The sequence below is a fragment of the Dermacentor andersoni genome, chromosome 7 (assembly GCF_023375885.2).
Source record: "Dermacentor andersoni chromosome 7, qqDerAnde1_hic_scaffold, whole genome shotgun sequence".
NCBI lineage: Eukaryota > Metazoa > Arthropoda > Arachnida > Ixodida > Ixodidae > Dermacentor > Dermacentor andersoni.
Genome location: NC_092820.1, coordinates 23,121,364 through 23,147,449, shown reverse-complemented (window position 1 = coordinate 23,147,449; position 26,086 = coordinate 23,121,364). Strand labels below are relative to the sequence as shown.

The following is a 26,086-nucleotide window of genomic DNA, read 5'->3' as shown; positions in this document are numbered from 1 at the left end:
CCCAAATCAACTCTTACTCGAGACTTCAACTATGCAAAGACTACACATCATCCCTGCAAATATAAACCAAATGTTTATAGTAAAATGAATGGGACTCTGAGCTCCATAATAAACACAGCATTAGGCCCATCTTGAGCGAATGGCAGAGTTCCAGACACTGGGAACGGTTTTACGCAGTGGTATTGTGCCATCCGGGAATTGGCCACACACACTTTGGTCAGAGCGCTCCGACAGCTTATCATTGATACATTCCAGCGAGTGTTTCCCACGGTCTCTACAAGAAGCCATCATTTCTCGCCTAGGTCTCCTTCACCACTGTGGTGTCGCAGCCTGTTGTGCAGCAGTTCCAGCACATACATATTCTTCTTCCGCTTTGGATTCAGAGAATATATCAACCAGAGCAATTGAAATTGAACCGAAACCTGCGGCCAACTGTCGACATTGCAACCATTGCGAGACAAAAAATCGAGTGCGTCATCGACATCTGGAGTCAACATGGCCATTAAAACTGTAGACTCGACAAGCGACAGCTGTATATTCCGTGAATGATTGACGTCACTCCTGCTCTGCTCACTGAAAAGTATGCAAACGTTGTCGCTGAAAATGACCTGTAAGGCCACTGTGGATAACATCGGATGTTTTTGGCATGGCTGCCGGAGAAATAGAATGATGAGAATTTTCTCGTACAAACTCGAAGGCCCGCGAGCGTGTCCCAAGGCACGGCCCAGGCCCTCCTCTCCTGGTGACCTTGATGACAGAGCATGCGGGAACAGACGGTTCGAGAAGACTCAAGCTCTTTTAAGGAGAAAAGTGGGAGAGAGAAGCTACTGAGTGCGCGCTGTGGCACCTACTCCCTTTCTCAGTGCCGCCAACCGTTGCCATGTTATATAAGAGCATGCTCGGCGTGCTGAATGTTGTTACAGTGGACTCTCTTTAAATGAAAGCACAAGGGACCACGAAAATTGGTTCCGTTTAGCACTTGGGAGACTAAAAGTTGTGGTGTTTTCTTGCTTACAGCGCAGAGGGCCGTTTTTCAAAACCGCCTCTTGGGCAGCAATGGTTTCCCATAGCAGACTCCCAAAGACAGCTGGTACTGGCCACTAGCCGAAGCCAATCAAGAAGGTAGTTTTCGGATCAGTGTGCTTCTTCCTACTCTTACTGTGTACATTTATTGACGCAGTTAATAAACTGGCCGAAATAAGCCAAAACCTGCTTCTTAATTTCAATAAGAATCATGTACTTCTGGAAGAAGCTGACTATCATCTGCTCATGCCTGGCCACTTTCACAGGAATTAAACTTCAGCCACCAAGCCTATCGGTGTCGTAGTTGTCGGGACTCACTAATTTCTAGTAGTTATGAACACTCAACCAGTCTCGAACCACGCGAAACACAAAGACTACACCTACGCTTGCCAGCACGCGCTCACAACTGGCCACTCCTCGTTAGACACTTCGGCAGACTTCACTTCATATTCAGCTATTGATAGCACCTCAAAATTCGCACGTTGAATGTGGCTACTATCTGCCAGCCAAGCTGGTGCAGGACAAAGCCGGTCCACACCCCACAGCATGCCAGACTGGAGCATATGAGCATGCACTCAAGCCCTGCTGTGCACAAAGGAAACACTGCGCATATGTGCTATTGTTGCATGTAGCTGCCGTCTGCGACATAGCATAGATATCGCTGCTGCTTCGGGGTGCCGCAAAGAGTCCATTCGCCGAGTGCACTGCGGCTCGCTCAGGATAACCGTGTTTAGTGTGCCGTAGGTGCCAAAATCGTAAGTAGTGACATCTACGTGAACATCTAAAATCAAACGTGAACTGCGTGCAATAGTGATACTCAGTAGGCAGAGCGCTGTGGGCAGTGCAGTGCAAGGCATTGAAGGAGTGGAAGCACCGTCAACGGTATGTTTGACTGCCAATAACTCTGGTTCTGCTGAATGCATTGAAGAAGTTTTTGCAGTGAAGTATTTCTGAAATAGTCTAATTGACCTTTAAATGCATTCCCTGACTTTGATAAAAAGTAGTTCAGGGCCCCTTTAAGTTATGCTTATATATAAAACGAAAAAAGAAATGCTATAAACAAGAAACCAATACTTTGTTCTGGACAGTACTCCAAGTACAAAAGATTTGCTGGAAGCCCTATACACCCAAACCTCGATCTAACGAAATTTGTGATGTAACAAACTATTTTTATTTCCCAATCTTAGTTGCATCGAAAACTGTGTATTTCTTTTTGCAATTCAATGAAGTAATTTCGTGACACGCTTTCAATTTAACAAAGTTTTCAGCCATTTCTAACTCTTGCCCTTCCGTAAAAAAAATAGGTGCTTTTTGTAGGTTACGCCAGATTTTCTTCTCTGAAGGAACTGCTGCACTCGATATTTAATATAATACATAAAAAAAAAAGCAGAATGAATGCACTTTTCATGCATAAATGTTTTATTAACAAGATGTCACAAAATAAGATATACCCGAATCAAGATTGTGGGATAAAATTGCACAAAGTTGGTAAAGACAGGCGTGCATCTACTAAAAAATATATGTAACAAAATTTATGAGATTTATGGAAACTGACCCTTGCAAAATTTAACACCTGAATCCTCTTGAGTGAAGCTAGCATAGCAGGACTCTTTGAGGAGATATCAGACATTGTTTAGGATATCACTGGCCTTAGTGAGGTTAGACCTGGTGAAGCTTATACATTGCTGATAAATGGCCACGTTTTCTGCTATAGAGGACTACCAGATAAGAAGAGTATGATTCCTATTCCATAAGGACATAGCGGGCAACACTGACGAATTCTACAGCATTATTGAGAGGGTAGTAGTAGTCCTAATAAAGTTAAATAGGAGGTATAGAATGAGAGGAGCATTCCGGGCAAGTTGGTAATCCATTACTCAAATGATATTGCGCGACAAAAACGACATGGACGTGACAGAAGACGACACACCAAGCACCTTCGGCTTCTCTCACGTCCGTGTCGTTTCTGTCGCGCAATATCATTTGAGTAGAGGTATAGAATAAAAGTAGCACAAACCTACGCTCCAACCTCCAGTCACGATGATGAAGAAATGGAACAGCTTTATGAAGATGTTGAATTAGCAACGCGAAAAGTACAAACTCGCTATACTGTAGTCATGGGCGACTTCAATGCAAAAGTGGAGAAAAAGCAGGCTGGTGAACAAGCAACTGGCAACTACGGCGTGAATTCTAGGAACATTCGAGGAGAGATGTTGGTAGAATTCCTGGAAAGGAATAAGCTGCGAATAATGAACACCTTCTTTATTATGGGCCTTACTTCCAATACCATATAATATCCAATTATAAGCTTACTTCCAATACTATATAAAATATTCACCAAAATAATCTCCAATAGAATAAGAGCAACACTGGACTTTAGTCAACCAAGAGAACAGGCAGGTTTCAGGACGGGATACTCTACAATGGATCACATCCATGTCATCAATCAGTTAATTGAGAAATCCCCAGAGTATAATCAGCGTCTTTATATGGTTTTCATAGATTATGAAAAGGCATTTGACTGAGTTAAGATACCAGCAGTCAGAGGCATTACATAAGCAAGAAGTACATGATGCTTACGTAAATATCGTGGAAAATATCTACAGAGATTCCACAGCTACCTTCTCCACAAGTAGGAAGATACCTATAAAGAAAGGAGTCAGACAAGGAGACACACTCTTTCCAGTGCTATTCACCGCATGCTTGGAAGAAGTATTCAAGCTATTAAACTGGGAAGACTTAGGAGTGAGGATCAACAGCGAATATCTCAGCAACCTTAGATTTGCAGATGCCATTGTCTTGTTCAGCAACACTGGGGACGAGTTACAACAAATGATTGAGGACCTGAACAGAGAGAGTATAAGAGTGGGGTTGGAAGATTAATATGCAGAAGACAAAGATAATGATCAATAGCCGGGAAAGGGAACAAGAGTTCAGGATCGCCAGTCAGCCTCTAGAGTCTGTGAAGGAGTACGTTTACCTAGATCAATTATTCACAGGGGACCCTGATCATGAGAAGGAAATTTACAGAAGAATAAAAATGGGTTGGAGCGCATTCGGCAGACATTGTCAGATCCTGACTGGGAGCTTACCATTATCACTGAAAAGGAAGGTGTACAATCAATGCAATCTACCGGTGCTGACATATGAGGCAGAAACTTGGAGACTGACAAACAAGCTCGAAAACAAGTTAAGGACTACGCAAAGAGCGATGGAACGAAGAATGCTAGGCATAACATGAAGAGACAGGAAGAGAGCGGTGTGGATCAAAGAGCAAGAGGGATAGCCGATATTCTAATTGACATTAAGAGAAAGAAATGGAGCTGGGCAGGTCATGTAATGCGTAGGTTAGATACCATTACGGTTACAGAATGGGTGCCAAGAGAAAGGAAGCACAGTCGAGGACGGCAGGAGACTAGGTGGGGTGATGAAATTAAGAAATTCGCAGGTGCTAGTTGGAAACGGTTGGCGCAGAACAAGGGTAATTGGAAATCGCAGGGAGAGGCCTTCGTCGTGTAGTGGACATAAAATAGGCTGCTGCTGCTGATGATATACAAAATGTATTGCAAATATTAGGCACTACCTCCGAAAAAAATCAAAATTTTTCCTTGGGCAAGTCTTCCACTACAAAAATTTAACTGCAAGAACTACAGCTGTGTGTGCAAGGCTGCGGCTGGCAATTTTACGGGCTGGTCTGCATCGTCGTCGCTCTCAGTCAACGTCCGACAAAAAGGCACCATCCTCAGACCCGCTGCTGCTTGAGACATCGATAAAATCAGCCGCAGACACAGCGGAATTAAGAGATCTGCGATCTTTCGAAGCGTGCACACCGCTCGCGGAGGCAGCCATTTTTGCTTTCTACTTGGACAATCGCAAAATTTTGGAGCGCGTTCAAAAAACAAAATATACAAAACAAAAATATAGTTCTCCTTCACGTCTGACGGTGCAGTCTGTCCACGAGTGGCACAGAAAGCCTCGAAAATGGCATTTGAAATTATCGGTAGCAGGAAGCCATTTTTGCTTTCTACTTTGACGATCGCAAAACTTCGGAGCGCATTCGAAAATCACAGCCTGGTGGCTAAAAAAGTTAACTGCTTAGAAAACAAACATGTGGTTCTCCTCCTTCACGTCTGATAGCGCAGTGTGCCCGTGAGCAGCACGGAAGGTCTTGAACGCAGCGTTTCAAACCATCGTTAGCAGGCTAACGATGCCCAATGGGCACGGTAAGGAAAGAGTTAGGCATGCACTTGGAGCCTGTATGGCTAGTAAACGTAGCAAAACAACTAAAAATGTCAGCTGAGGCAAAAGTTGTTTCAGGCGTCTTACTGTATGAAAAGCTTGAGCGGAAAAAAAGCCATAAAAGTATGTGCGCCTGGACCTGGTAGCCAGGAAGCACCGCTGCACCCTTTGTCGCACTGGTAGATGTGTCGCGCTGCAGAGGTTGCGGGGCGTGCGGATGCTCACAACACTCGGAGAAACACGAGAGCTGACAATTTCTTGTGTGCAAGGGGGATGGGGAGGGAGTCCGGCGATCAACGTGATGAAGCACGCACGGGGGCAGTACCGAGCACTTCCATGCGCGAGCCACGCACCATTCGTGAAGGTGATCTCCTCCCAACAAGTGCAAAATGTGAGCTGAAACGTTTCATGCCTCGATGCACATTGCATTCCCGCATCCCTAGTGTGTTGGCGGTCACGTAATCTCAAGTCTCCGAGACACGGTGCAAAGCGCTCGCTTGCATCGTGGCAGCAAGTCCGTGGTCATTGAGTGAGATCTGTTAGGTTTGCTCGAGTGCTCGTGACACTGATAACTCTATCAACATTACTTTGTCCAGTTGTCTCTTTGCTGTGACTTCTTTTGTTGTTGCTTAGGACGAATATCTGTATTTTCTTGCACTTCGCTTTTAATTTGTGGGCGCCGGCTGCTGGCAATAAACGCGATCAACTATGGTGTGCTAGATTTACGGCGCCGCGTGACGCAACACACGGAAATCTCGGACGCCGTGACCCACGTCGATGCATTTCTCTCAGCATGATCTGCATCGCACGTGCTGGCACTCAGAACTACGCCATTATGGCCCAACCTTTTTGTGATTTGTTTAAAGTGCTAGCTAGATACTATCCACCAGGAATGCTCTGGAAATTTGTGAAGTTGTTTTTATTGCTCTGATACTTCGAATTAACGTAATTCGCAATTTAACGAAGTCTTTCTCTAGAAGTACAACTTTGTTGTATAGAAGTTTGACTGCAGTTATGCGTGCTATGTGGCAAAGCAGTTTTATAATGTAAAACACAGGGAAAATTTCCAAATGTTGCAGTGAAATGTCATGTTTTGCTGGATTTAGCGGACGTTGGGTTTTTTCAATTTCCGTCCGGTATGTATTCATTTTAGCTGACTGGAACGGAATGGCTTGAGATGGTGGAAGAGCCCAAACTTGTGGTGCACCCACCGTCATCTCTCACCGAATTAAATTCTAATGAAAGGGCAGCATCCTCCGACTCGCTCCTGCTTTGCCTGGCGAAAAGATAAACTGCAGACGCAGCGTAATCACAAGATTCCGCATTTCTCACAGCGTGTGCAGAGTTTGCAGGAGTGGCCATCTTCACTTCCAGACTACCGTGCCTTGTGAACCTCTTCAAAGAAAAAAAGAAAGAAAGAAAACTGTACAGAAAACTCAACTGTAGTTCTTACACTATAAGTTAGATGGCGTAGTGAGCTTGTGAGTGCCACGGAAGGGCTCAAGAACAGTGCTCAAAATCATCGTTAGCAGCTAACAATGCTCAAAGGGAAAGAATTCTCTATGTCCACCCCAAAAGGACACAATTTTGAGTTTCTTTATACAGCATAGCTATAAAATTTCTGACAATCAGAAAGAAAAATGCAATTGAGGAGTACGCTTTCTGTGATCACTACAAGTATAGGCATGCTAAACACGTAGTCGCATGTAACTTTGCTAGTTAATTTTTGAAGGAAAATCCCCTGACTTCTTTCTGAATACCTTCTGCACCATTTATGCCATTTACGCACACCTTTTTCGGAAAATATGGATCCAAAAATTGCCTGCATGTTACAATCAGATACGAAACCAAAGCTGTATTCACTGCGTCATCGCCATCACAAGATGCTAACGTACTATGTTGCCATTTTGTGATGATGGTAATGAAAATGAAAATGAATTTAGGATATACAGTCGAACACGGATATATCGAACCCACATATATCGAATTATTGTCTGTATCAAACTCGTAAATTATCGCCTTGAAAATTCTGTGTAAAAGTAAAGAAATTCGTACGTTTATATCGAACTATATTTTTACCCGCCATTGGATATATAGAACGCCGCGCGAGCTCGGCACTCGCTGCACCCGCGAGCTCCGCGCCTCCCCCGAAAGGCTCGGAAAATGTGAGAGCGAGAGGGAGGGAGGCTCGGACTGTACTCCTAAAGTACCTTAATTTATAGAGGGACCTTATGTACTCCCGCTGCGCACGCTCTCCGACTTGCGGAACAGCTTTTTTTTTCTCTCTCTCTCTTTCTCTCCCTATGTCTCTCCTCGTTCCCCCGCGTAACCATAGCGGCTCGGAAAAGGTAGCCAAGAACGAAGGTGTCGGCGGCCTCCTCCTTTTGCCTTTTTTTCTTGTTGTTGCTTTTTCACGAGTTTTGCTCAGCCAACCACAGCTCGCACCTTTCGTACGTCACTGTCGCCCTCGGAGGTGGCCATCGCGAGCGCTTTGTTGGCGGAGGCTGCTCACATTCTTGTGTTTTGTGCGCATTCTTGTGTTTCGAGTGCATTATTGTTTTGCGTGCGTCTCACGACACGTGTGACTGGATCGTGGTGGGCTGACGCGGAAGCAATGGCCGCAGCAGGCACAAGCAGCGTCAAGAAGCACAACAACCTGGACTTTGCGACAAAGCTGAAAGCCATTCAGTGTGTTGAGGGGGGCGAGAAAAGTGCAACGGTGGTAGACGACTTCGGGATTCCTCGGAGCACTCTAAGCACCGTGTTAAAAAACAAGGCGGACATAAAGTCAAAAGCGGCGGAGCAACGAACGTCAGGAGCTTGTTGTGTGCGAGCTCCTGCCCACGAGAAAGTTGAAAAGGCTCTCTATGCGTGGTTTTTAGAGGTCCGGGCTAAGAACATTGCGGTGGATGGCCCAATGCTAATGGCTAAGGCCAAATGGTTTGCCGCTGCACTCGGTGATGACAACTTCGCCGACAACACAGGGTGGCTGCAGAGGTTTAAGAACTGCCATAAGATAGTTGGCAAAACCATTTCTGGGGAAAGCGGAGCTGTCATCAGCCAGTATATCCAGCAGTGGATTTCGAAGGAATGGCCGAAAATTTGTGCGAAGTTTTCACCCGCGGAAATCTTCAACGCTGACGAGACCGGGTTGTTTTGGCAGATGCTGCCGAACAAGACGCTCAACGTCCGGGGCAGCACGTGTCACGGGCGCAAGATGAGCAAAGTCCGCGTGAGCGTTCTGCTCGCAGCTAACATGGATGGCTCTCAAGAGCTCCAGCCCTTTGTGATCGGCAAAGCAAGGGCACCGTGCTGCTTCAAAAACTGTAAGCAGCTCCCCGTCTGCTACGCCTTCAATAAGAAGGCGTGGATGACGCGTCAGCTGTTTACAGAATGGCTGCAAGCGTGGGACGCCGAACTGGGCAAGTCGGGGCATCACACTTGCCTTCTCGTCGATAACTGCCCGGCCCATCACACCACCTGTGAGCTCGAAAACATTGCGCTCAAGTTTCTGCCGGCGAACACGACAGCGAAGTTGCAGCCGCTCGACCAGGGCATCATTAAGTCGTTCAAGGTCGGTTACCGGAGGCGACTCATTGATAGACTTTTGGTGAACCTCCGCATGGGCACCGAGCTTAAGGTTGACCTGCTGGGGGGCCATTCAAATGATGACGGGCGCCTGGAGAGACGTGAAGCAGGATACCGTGGCCAACTACTTCCGGAAGGCAGGCCTCATGACGGCCAAACTTCCCGAAACCTGCGAAGATGGTGACGGTGACGAGTGCATGGACGGCGCGTTTCGCGAGTTGTCATCCCTTTTCCCGGCTGCCGTTCTAGCCGAAGTGTCTGCTGACGACTTTGTCAACGTTGACAGCATTGTTCAGGCTGTTGCGAGCCTCGCCGACGAGGACATTGTAGCTGCAGTCGCAGGGACCCAGGCCGACAGCTCGAGTGGCGACGAAGATCGTCCAGACGAGGGGGCGGCTACACGCTCGTACTCCGCTGCTGAAGTGGCGGCAGCATTCAGCTTGATTAACCGTTGTTGCGGCGACATGGAAGGAACCGGGCTTTCGCACCTGAACAGCCTCGATAAGGTCGAGGTTGGCGTCTTTAATTTCATTTGTAAGGCGAAGAAGCAGACCAACATAAGCGATTTTTTTTTCACGCAAATAAAGCATTACGTTGCGTCGTGTGTGCGGAAATAGTTGTCATTCTTGAATGCGCCGATTGGTAGGTCATCGTCCGCCACAGGTAAAGTCTCAAGGCCTGTATTTTTTTATATCGAATGTTTAATATAACGAATTAATTCGCGATCCCCTTCGAGTTCGATATATCCGTGTTCGACTGTAAAACCGAAAGCTTTCGCAACATTTCTATGCTTTACTGCAAAACTCGGATGCATTGTGGCAAATCTGACTTTAGGAAACCGGTCGCCGATGTGCAACACGTATTACACCCTTGCCCATTTTTTTAGCTAAGAAATGGGATGCGTGTTAGATTTGAACATTGTTTAGGCCCTTTAAAGTCATTTCGATGCTAGTTTTTTAATTACAACAAATAGAAAGTGGGCGTGCATTTGGTTGGGGGGCTAATTAAAATAGGGCAAATACTGCCAAATGAATCACTGGTGTGTTCTGTCATTTTGTCTACATCTTATTTAACTTGACCCACAAGATAATTTGATCAATTTGGTTGGTCCCATCAGGGTTGAATTAATGTATCTTCAATGTGATCACTTGAGAATATCGCCCCTGTGTGCTTGGTGTGTCCAATGAAGCACTAATGGCGACAGTGATGTGCCATTTTCATTGTAAAAGTTCATCAAAAAAATAAAAAGGCATTTGATTCAGTAGAAATACCAGCAGTTATGGAAGCACTGCCTAATCAAGAAGTACAGAAGGCATATGTGAATATCTTGGGAAATATCTACGAAGATTCCACAGCTACCTTGTTTCTCCACAAGAGAAGCGGACAAATACCTATCAAGAAAGGGGTCAGGCAAGCATACACAATCTCTCCAATGCTATTTACTGCAATCTTAGAAGAACTGCTCAAGCTATTACACTGGGAAGGCTTAGGAGAATAAATGGCAAATATCTCAACAACCTTAAGTTTTGCAGATGACATGGTGGAGTTCAGCAACACTGGGGATGAATTGCAACAAATGATTGAGGGCCTTAACCGAGAGAGCGTAAGAGTAGGGTTGAAGATTAATATGCAGAAGATAAAGGTAATGATTAAAGGCCTGGCAATAGAACAAGAATTCATGATCGCCATTCAGCCTTTAAAGTCTGCATAGGAGTACGTTTATCAAGATCCATTACTCGATGGGGACCAAAGTTATGGTAAGAAAATGTACAGAAAAATAAAAAAGGTTGGAGTGCCTACAGGCATTACCAAATCCTGACTGGGAGCTTACCGCTGTCATCGAAAAGAAAAGTGTACAATCATTGCATTCTACTGGTGCTAATATACGAGGCATAAACATGGAGGTTAACAAAGAATTTCAAGAACAAATTAAGGACCGCGCAAAAGGCGATGGAACGAAAAATGTTAGGCAGAACATTAAGAAGCAGGAAGAGAGCAGTGTGGATGAGAGAGCAAACGGGGATAGTCAATATTCTAGTTGATATTCAGAGACAAAAATGGAGCTGGGCAGGCTATATAATGCATAGGGCAGATTTCTAATTGCTTTAGACGCAATATCTCTTCACAGAAACCTTGTATAACATTTCATTTAAAGGTGCAGCAAACTTGAGTTTGTTATGTTGAACAGTTTTGCTGGAAACGCAGCACAAAGGAAGCTAGTACAGCATTAGAGTGAACCATTATAGTTACAGAATAGGTGCCAAGAGAAGGGAAGCACATTTGAGGACAGCAGAAAGTTATGTGGGGTGAAGAAATGAGGAAATTTGCAGGCAAAAGTGGGAATCAGCTAGCGCAAGACGGGGGTAATTGGACAGTGCTGGGAGCGGCCTTCGTCCTGGCAGTGGACATCAAAACAAGCTGATGTTGATGAACAAATATTTTCGGTGAAGGTAAAGTCTGCGGTCTTATTTAGGCTCATTGTGGATACGAGGTGCATGTTACGTTTTTGTTCTATAGGCCAGAGGCACGTTACATTACGTTGCACTTTATTTTCTTATTTTCAATCCAGAAAAATTGGGTCTGCATTAGATTCAAGGGTACGTTAAAATCGGATAAATATGGTAAGAAAACAAGAAGTGCTATCATGTGTTGCAAACATAAATGAAGAAGGTGTGAGTGAATGGGATACAGACTGGTCTTTGGGGTGAGGTACACACTGATGGCTGTGATTGGGTCAGCTGACGGGTCCCGGTAGAGCTCAGTCACCAGCAGATCATTGTCTTTCATGCGCAGCGGGAACTTCTGCATGTCTGCAAAAAAAGAAACAGAAGGAGGATGCTGTGGTCTGCAGGCCGATCTAGCCTTATGAGAGTAGCCAACAACTGCTCCCCTCAAGCTCCACCTTTCAGGAAAGAATGCAAAAGCTATAGTTATGTGGCACGCTGTATTATTGCGGAATGCTCACGCTGATGCTGTTGCCTGCATTACTAAATGCAATGAGTTTCATTACCATCTTTATCAACGACAGTCGAAGCCATCTCATTCTATAGTCCAACCCTCAGGTGAGGGTGACACATTGTCAAATAAACTGGCATGGTTCAAAAGGAAATAAAACATATAATGATGTCTTGAGACCATTATGGGTCCCTTGTTCACGATGAAGATGAGTGCAAGAGGGAGTGATTATTTATGTGGTAGGTCGAGCAGAGTATGCATGGATATCACGGGAAGATTGCCCCATGTTCAGTTAATCTTGTTTCTAGTCGTTTGAATATGTACAGATTCTAAGAGTAGTCTTGAAGATACGCGCTTCTCGACTATGCTTACAGCATCCCAATCGATGATGTGGTTAGTAGTCATGTGATGATGCCAAGACATTTGAACTTGCATTGCCTTTTCTGACATCGTTCTGGTGCTGCTGAATTCTTTTAAAATTCCCAGTATCGCCTATGTAGGATGCGTTACAACTCTTGCGCGGAATCTTGTAGATTACCCTGGAAACCTTGACCTTTTCAAAGGGTCTTTCACATGTACGAGCTTCTGTCTGTTTGTCGGCCTGTGTGCGATTTCAGGCCGTATGTGCCAAAAAATCTTGCCAATGCCTCACTGACACCTTGTGCATAGGGAACAGACTGGCAGCAAACGACGCTGAAAAATAAGGCAATCACGAAGTAATTACATGAATAACAAGAAACATTTTATTGGGAGAACTTGCACCTGCACAAAAATGGACTGACTGAGCAGAGACAAATGTAACAATCAGAGTAGCTGTCGGTGAATTACAACTGAAGTGGCTCTCGACTGGCCATTATTTCTACATTACTCAAAAATTTCTCCATGACGGGCAAGTACCATGGTGAATGGTCATCAAGGAGCTGGAAACCTTGAGTTGGAAACGCATTTTAATAGGATGATGTCAGCACAGCTCCAAGGACATGGCGGTTGCATTGATATATATTTTTTAATTCTGCAGTTCTACGTGCGGAAACCAAGATGCAATAATGAGGTACGCTGTAATGGGGGACTTCGAATTAATTTTGACCACCTTGGGTTCTTTAATATGCACCCAATGCATGGTATATGGCCATTTTTGCATTTTGCCGCTATCGAAATGCAGCCATCGTGGCCAGGGTTTGATCCTGCAACCTCGGGCTTGTTGCAAGAGAACTGCTTGTTGGCCTAATTGGTGCTTGCTAAAAGACACGTTTTTTGTCTTTTTGTGAGCGTTTTCCGAACTCGCACCTAGTGTCGACACAATCGCCAGCTATAGTGTCGCAATGACTTGCCATGCAAGATACATTGGATTCTGTGTGAAGAAAGGAATGACGGCGCCTGAAGTGAGTGCCCTCTTTGGCCATGTTGCATCGTCCTGGGGACACAGTAATCGCCTGTGCAAGATACTGCGTTCGGAGCTTTGGTGACAAATACATTTGCTTAATGATTGGCTTCATATACAGTCGAACCCACTTATAATGATACCGGTTTTAACAATATATTGGTTATAAGAATAAGAAGCTGCTGCACCGTTGACTTTTGTATGTTTTCCATGGTGAAATAACCCGCTTACTACAATGCACCGATAGCGCATTATCGGTTATAACGATGAAGTCTGGCTGCTGGGTGTCTGAGCCGGAAGCTGGTCAAATGCAAAATCCTCGAAAAGAAAAAAAGAAAACAAGAAATTCGAGCCGCTGCATGATCCGCTCCAACAGCCACCATGCGGTCATTTTCAAGTCTTCTCCGCGTGGGTCTCTCCCGTCACTCTTCCACCCTTCTGAACACGAATAGGCTGCACCCATAGCTCTACGCCGCCCTACCCTGAGAAACATAAAAGGTTCTGACTGGTGTTGTATACGCCGCGGGTCGCTTTCTTAGTCGCGATGATAGATTGCATTTTTTACAAGCACTGCTCCAGGAGGGCACATGTAACCGGCAAAAGGAGGCCTCAAGAGAGCACATGAGGCTGTAGTAAAGCAGGCAGCGCAGCATCTCCTTGGCACCTATGGGGTAGAGGGGGGGGGAGGATCAAAGCTGGAAGCAGGGCGGTCCGTGATTTGGAGCCGCGGAGGCAGAAGCATGCCAGGGGATGTTTGCATAAAAAATTGGCTGTCCGTGGTAGCAGACAGCCGATCTTATACACCCATGGCACGTGCATGCCTCGGCGAGCTCCTACCCACGAACCAGTCCGGCTTCTAGCTTTGGTGTCCTGGAGGCGCTGCCAATAATGCGAAATAATGACACGTTACAATTAGTAAAAAACACAATTGAATAGGCATAATTACATCCAGCCGCCAACTTGCGATGCTATGTTCAGCACTACCGCGTGCTGCAACTTCCGCAACACCAGTCAGAACTTTGCCTCTGAAGGTACGTTGGACAGACTTGTAAGGCGCTCTGCCTTCTAGATTTTCAATATATGCGGCCCGAGCTCTACTATGGTGGCAAGCTATGATCCACCACGATTGACTTGGAATGAGTGCCGCAGGCGCGAGACAGTCTGTCCGACACAGTGGTTGCCAAAGTGGGTGCCAGTGCTTGGTGCTTCACCTATTTTGCCGTGCCGGCAGCCAGCGTCTGAGCGTAAACAAACTCGACCCCACTCCACAATGCCGGAATGCCTAGGGACAAACACCTACAACACGCGCTAAAGAAACCTCCTCCATAGTGCCTAGGCAGAATCATACATTCAAGGAGCAATAGCCCCCAGATTTTCTCCCTCACACCTGCACAGAAACGGCTTGCGATCCCTGAAATGAACGTCTGGTGTGCTCCCGCAAGGGTTGCAGAAGATAGTGCCAACCTTCACCCCCCCTTCCGCAAGAACCACTTCCCTCACATGTTGTTTTCCCTCACGGGTTTCAGAATCAAGTGTCGTTCCTTTCTTTAGATCAGTATCATCAACAGCACCATGTTGCTAGCTGGCTCCTCATTCAGTGCAGTTCTGCAAACAGCTTAATCGCTCGCTTTCGCTTTTGTTGGTTGTGTGCAAATTGTTCCTGGCCACGCGATTTCTCAACTTCCATTGCGAGTGAAAAGAAAGCGCACGGCTATAGGTTTGGAAACTAAGTGCTTCTAACCGATGATACAATCGTCCCGAACGTGCTTGTATCGAATAGCGATGACGACGACGGCAGCAAAGAAGCGACAGGGTAGGCTGCCTCAATGTTGTCCTCACAGGAGGCCCGGCATGATTCAGTCCCTTCGGGGCTTCGTTTTCACGAGGAACCTTCCACCGTACTACGTAGAGCGCTTGGACGCCTTGGAGAAGGATGTCGGCAAGCTTTGCGTAAATCATGCATGGCTGACGGACATAGGCTTTTCTTGTGCAAGCCACTAAGAAGTACGTGCCGAGATGCTTGTCGCAATCTCTCCTCAGCAGTTCTTCTGGATTTCTCAAGCCGACAGGCTGCCGCAGCAGCCTTCTTGCAATTTTTAAAAGGCCCCTTTTGGGGCCACCGAAGTGATGCCTCGGCAGTGCTCGCATATCGCTTGCCACCCATGGCACCTCTTTGCAGTTGTTATAGCAGTGCCATTCTTTAACGCCGACAGCCGTGGCTTGTCACACGCGATCGGAGCACCCAGGAAGCAGTTAAACGAGGGAACACAATCAGCAGCCGGGCGGAGGAAGGTGGTGGGGAGGGGCACTGGCCTCCCTGCCTATATAGTTTTCTCACATCACCTCTGCCATCCCCTATTTTGATTTTTTCATGCAATCCGGTTATAACAATTATCGGTTATAACAATGGGATTTTCGCGGCACTTGACTATTGTTATAAATGGGTTCGACTGTAGTTCATTTCAACAAAGATACTGTTTGGTTAACGGAGAGGATGCTGTAAGACATCTAGACGCGTCATCCATCATATGACGGAGTACTGGTTCCACTCATGTTGTCTTCTATGTGTCTTCCTTTCCTGCGTGTTTTTTAACTTGCGGCAAAAAACATGTCTTTTAACCAGGGCTTAGCAATGCAATGCCAAAGCCACTTCGCCACCACGGCAGGTGGTCTGCATTGATGTGCACAAGTAATGCAAGAACTTCAAAATATAAGACAACGTAAGATGTTGCATGAGCAATCATAACAAAATAAGTAAAGCAGGCACATCAGGTGGCAATATGAACCCTTCACTTTTTGCACAAATGCAATGCAAAGTTGCTATTTGGGCATCAGTTAAGAGTGACCTTCAATTACTCGATACTTCCCTGTCCATGTAATTGACGATTTGATAGAACATTATTTGGCAAGGTAAAAACATGATTAGCAAAGTGACCAATGTCAAGAAACGCACATTGCGATTTTGGAATTTGTACACATCCCGAAACTCAGCAGGTTGTCTCGACTTTCCTTTGCAACCTCTTTTACTAAAACATTCAGGGTTCCTTGAGCCAAAAAGTGCCCCCACACTCACCGATGTAGTAGATGGAGCCATTGCTGCAGCCAAGAAGCAGGATGCATGAGCCCGCTGTGTCGAAACTGGTGATTGGCACCACATCCTGGATCTGAGGGTTAAATATCGAGTGAATGCCCAATTCGCAACAACAACCCTACAAGTATAAAGGTTTCAATGCATGATTCATTATTGTTCTACAATAACCTTTAATGTATATAAGCAAGATCTTAATGCGTATAAGCAAACTGCCTTCCTTGCTTGGCATGAGCTCTTGTCTAAAGCATATAGACTAACAATAAAACACTACTTGTACAAGAATCTTCATTTCTTGCCATCTGCTGCTAACAGCACATTTACTCCACTTACATGACTGTAAGTTGACCGGAATGTAAGTTGGCCACCCCCCTTCCCCTATGCTAAATAAAACGAGGGCATACTCGTGGGCGCATTAAACGAAAATGTATTAGTACTGGCCTACTTGTTCTCACTTGTGCTATCGTCATCACTAGTGCTGCCATTCTCATCACTGCTGTAGTCCCACAAACCAGCCCTCACCATAAGCTTCGATGACAAAGCTCTGCTGGCTTTGATGTTTGTCCTGTGCATTCCTGCTTCCAAAGCACAGAGCCGGCCAAGTTGCATGACCGTGCCGCACATCACTAGTAGGGACTGATCGCGCATTTCAGTGATGTACACTGTAAACTTGGCCTCCGGCTCCAGAAATCATTTCGACTTCGACTCGCAACAGCCTCTTCGCTTGCTGTTGCAGATCAAAATTTCATCTCACTGCAGGCACCAGTCTCGGACCACCCATTCCGAAATATCGAACTTGCAGCCCGCCGGCAAGTTGTAACTTTCTTTGGCGTGAAGAATGGCAGTCCTCTTGAATGTTGCCGTGAACGAGTGCTGAATCCTTATTGTACGCATGGCACTCATGACGATTGATGAAGCAAGATGGTAAAACATAGCAGGCAGTCAAGTCAACCACTCAAATAAAGAGCCAAGGAGAAATGCGTGAGTAGTGTTGGCTCTTCCATCAAGTTTCGATACTCACCCGAACTGGTGCCATTCCGAGCGTCGGTGCCACTGCGACTGGTACAGCAGCCCTTGTATCAACTATTGACACTTTTGTGGGTGCCGTGGTGCAGTAGAAGTTATTAAAAATTTAAAAATTATTCCATACAAGTGCATTGAATACCTGAATGTTACATCTAAAGCTGTAGAGAAAACAAAGTTGTAACCACACCACAGAGCTCCTGATATATCATTTGCCTCGTTTTTATTGGCAGTACCATCCTTTGTACTAGAAGTTGGATTGAGCAGCATTTCTACGGGACACACAGAAGAGAAACACACACATCGGCTATTAACTAACTAACTAACTTACTAACTGGGTTGTTTGTGGCACATTTCCTCTCTTTCTGAGAGAGCAGTGTAGAAAGGATTGGTGCTGCTTCGTCTTTATTGCAGTTTTTTTCTCTCTCTCTCTTCACCGGACGCGTAGAGCACGAGCATGGGGGACGTGGACGCGAAGCAGCTGCCACCTGTTTGTGGCGTGGTATGCCAATTTGTGATGCTCTTCATGGCTTTAGCTATCAGTGCACGGGTGGGACGTGCTGCGCGGCAATGGCGGCACATACAAAATCGCATAGGCAAACTTTTTGCCCAGTCTTGGCATTGTTCATTCCAGCGGAACTTGTCAATTCAAATGTCCCAATTATTCTGCATGGAAAGTGGTGTCCACCGGGCAAAATCTTGGTTGTTATACTCGATATATGGTGAATATATATATCGGCTATATCGAACTTGCAAAAAAAGCCTATCAGTTCATTATAGCGCATAATTCGATATAAGCCTGCTAAAGAATTGGACATCACAAAAGCACATATGATTTATAAAAATGCTTTATTGATGAAACTAGCTTAGTTTTGCATGAAATAGTCTTGTATTTTCTTCTGCTCGAGCAATTTCGCTGCCTGTGATGCATGCATTTCCCCTCATTGTCTAAAGAGTCGAAGCAGCTGAGGCCACAACCTTCCACATTCAGGCAGAAGCATCGGACTAGTGCGAGTGCACCAATCACTTCGGAGGATGTGGGCAAAGCACCGTCGTTGCTTTCCTCATTGTGCCCACTTTAACTTTTGCTTGGTATGATGTCAGCAATGTTGTCTTCGTTTTGGAGCTCTCCCGTGGTCGCGACACCATCACCTGCACTCACAAACTCATCGAAAGTCGATTCGTCAATGGCTTCTGGAAATTCTGACAGGTTGCTCCAAGCTTAGGCAAAACCGGCAATAACTTCGTTGCACTCATAAGAATTTAGCCATCACCAGGCCCAGGGAAACCGGTACATCTGAAGCAATTTCGGATGAACCACTTGTACACGGCCGTGCGTACGTGTCGGGCGCCGCGGGCACCGGGTGGCGAGTTTGTCAACTTTAGCCCTAATCTCCCCCTTATTCTTTAAGATCGTGCTGAGGGTACTCCTTGGAATCTTGCACGCTGCGGGGACATCCGACTTCTCATCGCGTTCTACCCGATTTATGATTTTAAGCTTCACGACTAAAGGCAAATTCTCCCGCTTCATCACGGCAACACTGTGGGAGAAGGCCCACAAGGTGCAAGCACAACCAGAACAGCAGCGAGACAACTCGCACTTTCGCCATCTTGCACGACGAGGGCACAAGAGCCTCCGATTGGCTGTCTGAGCAAGCGCTGTGGGTGGGCCAGGATAATTTTTTTGCAGGCGGGTGTTGACGGCTCGCCCGACGCAGCGTGGTCACTGTAGGAAGAGCGGTTGGATGGAGCCGCACCACTGGGTTTCCCCGCTGCTGCGTGGGAAAGCCAACTTCCGGGTGCATTTTTGCACCGCTTGACGTTCGATATACCGAGTGTCGCTGCTATTCTTGTTCGATGCAAGCGTAACTTTTGCTATATATACTCATTGTAACTATACCATGTTCAGAAATTGTTTGATATCCAGAATAATTCGATGTAAACAGGTTCGATATAGTTGGGTTCGACTGTGTATGTCTTTTTTCATAGCTCTAATGCATAATTTGATACTCTTAAGTTGGCTCATCATTATAACCGATATATTGTTATATGTGCTATCGTTATAAATGAACTGCACTGTACATACAAGTCTGGAATGTGGCCATCTTGGTTAGGGCGAGTTATATGTGTGGGAAAGCCTAATTACAGAATTTTGAATAAGTGTTCATTACTCTTTTCTTGCATCAACCGAATCTGTCCTATATGCCTGCAAATTCTTTAATTTCACCGCACCACCTGCTATATTTTTTTAAAATTAAGGCAGATAGTTTTCTTCAAATAATCATGTACCAAACGCTAAGGTCGGCTTAGATTCGAGGATTTTAAAAAATGCACCAGTTTTTAATTGAAATTGCTAAATATGGTGCATGCTAGCACCATCTAGAAAAGCCAGTATCACCGCCGCTACTGGCCGCACCAGTAGCCAACGAAAGTACACGAGAGACGTCACTATTTTGACTTGGGTCGTATCGGCGTGTGACGTGACGTTATCGTAATGGCACCAAACAGGCTATGCCACTACAGTGTCACTTTCAAACGAAAAGTTGTGCTAGCCACAGAGGCATCGTCAAACGTTCCAAGCGGGTGGGATTTCGGCATTGATGAGGAAAATTCCCATCGTTGGAGGGGGCAATGGGCGATGCTTTTTGCTTGCACCACAATAAGGATGCCATTTACCGGACCACAGCAGCGATGATGACATAGAATGAGCTCGGCATGTTCACATTAAATAAATGCTGTTTTCATTTTGTGAATGGTGTCCTCACTTCTTTGTTCAGCCTACATTCGAGGTAAGCTTTTTTTTTTCCTGGCTTTGGATTTTTGGTGGTTGGCTTAGAATTGGGGCTGGTCTAGGTGCGAGTAAATACGGTAATTCTGTGCCAGCTCTAACTGTGTTTGCATCCACGTTATTAATCTAATGGAGCAAGGGCTTATCTGCTCTACACTAACACATCACCTGCTCAACATCAGTTCTTTCCTCTTTATCGCAACATGAATATCAGCTATGTTAGCCTGCTTCCTAACCTTACTTCCCTCTTCATGCTGCCTAATGCAGCACTTACCATTATTTTGTTTCCCTGTTCAATGTGCAAGCCCTTTTCTGGACATTAACGAGTGGGCGTTCAACGTAACTGTTTAGTTTTCTGCTGCATAAGAAGCCAAACTATGTCTTCTTAGAAGTGCTGCATCGCGTGCATGTGCACTGCTGATCAAAATGTCCTGCACTGAACCTGTAATTGTGTGGTCAGAGAGAGAGAGATGTCAGGGAGAGAGGGCCTACCTGCCAGTGCTGCGTCATGGCATGCCATACGCCCACTTTGCCCAAGTGGCTCAGAGCAACCAGTTGGCTCCCAATGAAGAACAGGCTATCCACAGGAACACTCAGGTGGAACACACCTGAACACACACAACAGCGGGGGTGTGTGACAGAAATCGCAGTCAAGGATCAGTGCCAGAAAAGACAGTGCTACAAGTGAGTGGGACAGGCACTACTGCCCTGCCCACTACTCCTGTAAAACAAAACCACCTAAGGACACACTCTAGACTATCAGGAACCTATGGCATGAATGACAATTAACAAAAAAAGAATGCCATTATGGTATATTCAACTAGTTAAACCTCAATATAATGAAGTCAGCAAAATCGGCAATTTCCTTTGTCATATTGAAATTTTGTTGTATTGAACTTCGACCGTTTATGCAAATAAGTGCAGTCGCTGATCTTTCTTACACGAAAAGGGGCTGCAGAATTTTCCAAATTATTGGGCAATCGATAAAAGCAAACTTGAATGAGAAAGCAATTCATTTTGATGAATGTGGGAGTCGGTGACAAATGATACGGTTTCATGCCACGTCGGCAATATCTTCACATCGGCAGTGCAAATTAAGCGAAGCCAGCCACGCTTTCGCGTGCACTTCTTTCCCCTGACTTATAGTGCCACTCAGACTGGGACAACGCTATCATGAAAAGTGCCAGCAGTGGGGAGCGAATGCTTTGTCTGCCTCTCGTTCCAATGGGTCACCAAATCTTGGGGTTACGCAACCTCCAATACTAAACGCATAGAAAGACAGATTACATGATGCCACACCGCCTGAGCATGCCCGCTTTTTGCACATGCGGCAGATTACCTTTAAAGCAGGGTGCGCGGCCATGTATGTGTTCAGCCGCGCTTACAGCCATGTGCAGCCACGGTCGAGATGTGCTCCAACTCACCCGCCAATCCTCCCTGATCGCATTCTCGTGAGCTCGCTCCCCTACCCCTCTTTCAGTTTGCTTGCATAGGAAGGCACCACTCGTGAAGCCACCATCTTTCGTCTCACCCTCACACATTTTCCCTTGCACCTAAAGCCCCACAGCGCACAGAGCACGATAGGATCTTATCGCACTTGGACGGAACATGATGCGTCTCCCCTTCGGCTGTCGCTCTTTTCGCACGACACGCGATTTGAGAGGTTCGTTTGCAAGCAGCCGCTTGTAAGTCGATCATTTGCCCATCTGTGTTCGCAAAAGCTTTTATTTATTGTCTCGGCATTCCTCTGCGGCGGCAGTGATATTTCGTTATACTGAAATCCCATACAAACACACTTCATTATTTGAGGTTGTAAATACATGGTGTTCTATGGACAAGAGGTTATGAAAAGTTAAATACTTTGTTATATCCAGAATTCTGTTATATTAAAGTTTGTTATATTGAGGTTTAAGTGTAGTTCCTACCATGCTCTGACTCAAGCTTGCAGCGATGCAGAGGCTTTTTGACATCACAGACAGAGAAAACACACCCGAGCTGAACATTTATCCACTCCCAAAACAATCAGAATTGCCACGTGAGTGGAATTCTGTCGGATCTGGGTCATGTTCCTAGCTTAAAAGCAAGAGCACCTCCAAGTGCTCTGAATAAATCAGGCAAATAAGCTTCCAAGTACTCAAATTCGGCTGGTCGAGTGTAAACCATACCACAAGAGCTCTCAAAATTAACCTGTTCAATGTGCCCCTAAATCATTGCTTGCATTGTATTAGATATTTCACTGAGCATTATCATTTCCATCAGCACTGCATGACACCCCTAGCGTGAGGTGTCCAAAAGACACTGCATCCACGTTAACGACCAACTTCACAACAAGCACCAAGCACCACCATGGCTCCATTAGCAATAAAAACACATCTTACAACAAGCACCAAGCACCACCATGGCTGCATTAGCAATAAAAACACAATGTTCCAGTCAAAGTAAATGTGCACAAGAGTGAAAGACAAGCAGTGAGGAAGCTCCACCGTGCACCTAAACACTGCTGTGCTTGCCAAGAAACCAAGTAGATGACCAAAGCTAAGGAGTGAAGATGCTGCACTTGTATTAGAACACCAAGTATCCTGGCACCGTTTGAGATGGCATTGCCTGCCTAAGCACCACTTTATATCAAGCGAACGACGAGTGGTCACTCTGCCTGCCGATGTAAACAAATGCACTGGTCAGTGCTTTGGACTGTGAGTGGCATTTTTGCGAGATACAAATGCAGAAAGTCGTGCTCCACATCTTAGTGCTTCCCTGAGGACAAGTAAAACAACTAAACTAGCAAGCAGCATGCATAGAATGAGTGGTTAGGGCTACCTTTGGTCTTCATTTTGCAACACGATAGCGCATGGGTGCTGGCTCTCGTGGTGGCGGGTCAAATGCGAATGGCAGTTCATGGCTATTGAATTCATCAGAACCATAACTGTCAATATTTGACAGATACGAAGAGCTGGTGCAGCTGACATTGTCACCCAAAGGTCCGGTGCAGTCACGAAGCAGTTGAGTGTCTGGTGTTTCCTGGTTTCATTCGCCCAGTGGGCGAGACCTGCATGCCTAGCGCGCCTTCTCCGCTGGGGACACTCGTGACGTCACACGAAGAGGTTTGCTCGGCTGCTTGGCCAGGTTTCCGTTTTGTTTTTCTAGCTTTTTTGCTTATTTCAAATAATTTTGGAATTTGCGGAACAATTCTACTATCAGACGCATGACAGGGGGTTCTTGGGAACCTAAATATTCCATTATCTTGACATGGTAAAAAAATAGCCTGAGTTGCTCTTTAAAGCAGTTCTGCAGTCAATACGATCTGCCGGCCTCACCCTAAAGCCGAAGAAATGTCATTTTTGCTTTGAGGAGCTAGAGTTTCTTGCCCTTGTCTAGTCATGTGCGTGCCCGCCCGGATCCTAACAAAATCGCTGCTGTCGCACAGTTCCCAGTACCTTCAGATAAAAAGGCTGTCAGGTGCTTTCTGGACCTCTGCGTGTATTACTGGTGCTTTAGTGGAGACTTTACTCACATTGCGTCACTGTTAACTCGACTCACGAGAAACGACATTGTGTGGGGCGACAAGCAGCAAGCTGCATTTACCGATTTGCGGAACCGTTTACAAGAGCTTGCCCACTTTGACGAGACAACTCCTACAATGCTTCCCACTGATGCCAGCTATGTTGGTCTCGGAGCCTGCTTGTGCAGTGCCAGGAGGACACAGACAGAGTGATCGTCTATGCAAGCAGAACGCTCTCACACACAGAAGCAAACTACTCGACTTCTGAGAAAAAGTGCCTCGCCGTCGTGTGGGAGGTTACAAGATTTCACCCATCTTTGTACGGTCGGTTGCCCCTTCAAAGTTATCAGCAACCATCATTCACTCTGCTGGCTCACAAATCTTAAAGATCCCAACCAGGCGATTAGCACGTTGGGGCCTTAGACTGCAAGAGTTTGATATGACAATCATGTACAAGTCGGGGAAACGCCATACCGGTGCTGACTGCCCGTCTCGGTCACCCATAAAGATGGTTCTTTCTTTCAATGCAGAGGAGATAGCATTCCTCGGTATTCTCGACACGTCTACCAATGCACAACTATTTGACGACCCTGAGCTGCTTGGCTTGGTTAATTTCCAGGATGGATGCACTCAGACTGCACCTAAGGCTTTCGCAAGAGGATTGTCATCGTTTTGCTTAAGGAACAAAGTTCTATGCATAATGAACTTCTCTTCGAGTGGATCCAGCCATTTGCTCGTCGTTCCTACTACTCTTCATTGTGAAGTACTCGGAGCATGTCACAACGAGATCCCTTCTGGGCATCTAGGGTACATGCGAACACTGAACAAAGTTCGACAAAGATACTATACTATTGGCCAGGATTTTTCATAGAGAATGTTGTCCTGAGACATGGCACACCGACCATCGTCATAACAGACCGAGGCACTGCCTTCACAGCCGCAGTTTTTGATCATGTCCTGGTGATCAGTGGCACGACTCATCTAAAGACAACAGCCTACCATCCACAAACAAATGGACTAACAGAGCGCCTGAACAAAACACTCGAAGGCATGCTTTCAATGTGCGTAAATATAGAGCACAAAAATTGGGACGAGATTCTCCCTTATATCACGTTTGCTTATAACACAGCTGAATAAGAAACTACACAGAAGACTCCATTCAGCCTTGTCCACAGACTGGAGGTAAGGACGATGCTCGATGCCATGCTGCCACACGAACCTGACATTGACAAGGATGCCGAGGCATTTACGTAGCGTCTAGAAGAAGCCAGGCAGCTTGTATACATGCGAATACATCGGCAGCAAGAGTATGATACAGGTCGTTATAATACTCATCATAGACCTGTAACTTATAAACCCGGTGACAGAGTATGGGTCTGGACACCTATACGAAAACGGGGACTATCCGAGAAGCTCCTGAGGAGATATTTCAGACCCTATAACGAGCTGCGATGGCTAAGTGACATCACATACGTGATCGTTCCAGATAGCCCTTACTGTACAAGGTGCCGCCAACACCGTTCTAACTTGTGCACGTAGTGTGCATGAAGCCCTATGTCAGCGAGTGACTGTTGATGGACTTTCCTTTTCACCAAATGAACTTTATTGTTTAGCATCGGGGCGATGCTCTTTTAGAGAGAGGGCAAATGATGTGTGCTCTATTTAGACACGTAGACGACGATGAGAATATGTGCTTTAACAGACTCTGTGTAGTGGGCCTGGGGGAATTCAGAGACGAAGACGAGATCTTTGTTTTGGTGGTTTTTGAACAGGCTGCTCCGCTGTATTGCTCAACATGTTGTTGCTCTCTCTTTTTCACATTGAACCACAACAATATAGGTATATACAGTCACAAATGAAATTATTGGACTCCAAAAATTTGGACTTGATGGACATTCCTGGCTTAACAAATGCACTGTAAGGGTTCCCATAGAGCGACCTCATTTGTGCGGCCTGATTTTTCTAATTTAGGCTTCAAGGTTCGATTTTCCAGACTAAATCGCTTGTTCTGGGCCACGGCTACCCGATCTTGGAGGCTGCCATGTTGGATATTCCACTAGCTTGGCTTCTAGTGGCTTGCTTTATAGCCTCCAAGATTGGGAGGTGCGTGCTATCAATAGAGAGCATGCTCTATCCTCAGGTTTCGGAGGCCATGCGCGCTCTTCGTTGGCTGACCAAAAGCTCCAGCAGAAGCTTTTTTTTTTTTTTTTTTTTTTCAACCATGTTAACCGCACAGAGCCTTAAGGATCAGCGAAGTCTGGTGGACCGGACCAGGGCCGTGGCATTAGGCAATGACTTTCTGGGCTGAGAGAGCCGCCAACCTAGGGAGACTAAAGAACACTCCCTCGCTATTGTACACAATAAACGTCTTTTTCTCCTCTTCCTCAGTCAGCACTATCATCAAAATCACTTGGTGCGAAATATTGTTTTCTTTTTTAAGTTTTGGTCACCATTCTGCACGTGGTCTTTGTGTGTATTTGTGCAGACTTGCATTTGTGTGCT

General features: G+C 45.8%; 1 protein-coding gene across 5 annotated transcripts in view; it reads right to left on the bottom strand.

Annotated features, from left to right (window-relative positions):
- LOC126535512 (BTB/POZ domain-containing protein KCTD3) overlaps positions 1–26,086 on the bottom strand; it is a 139,067-nt gene that overhangs the window by 58,891 nt on the left and 54,090 nt on the right. For all 5 annotated transcript variants that reach the window (XM_050182324.3, XM_050182325.3, XM_055073161.2 and 2 more), the window contains 3 exons: positions 20,578–20,693; positions 16,260–16,350; positions 11,544–11,660 (listed from right to left, as the gene is read on the bottom strand). In XM_050182324.3, coding sequence (XP_050038281.2) covers positions 11,544–11,660; positions 16,260–16,350; positions 20,578–20,693 — 324 coding nt within the window. The remainder of the gene's footprint in view (positions 1–11,543; positions 11,661–16,259; positions 16,351–20,577; positions 20,694–26,086) is intronic.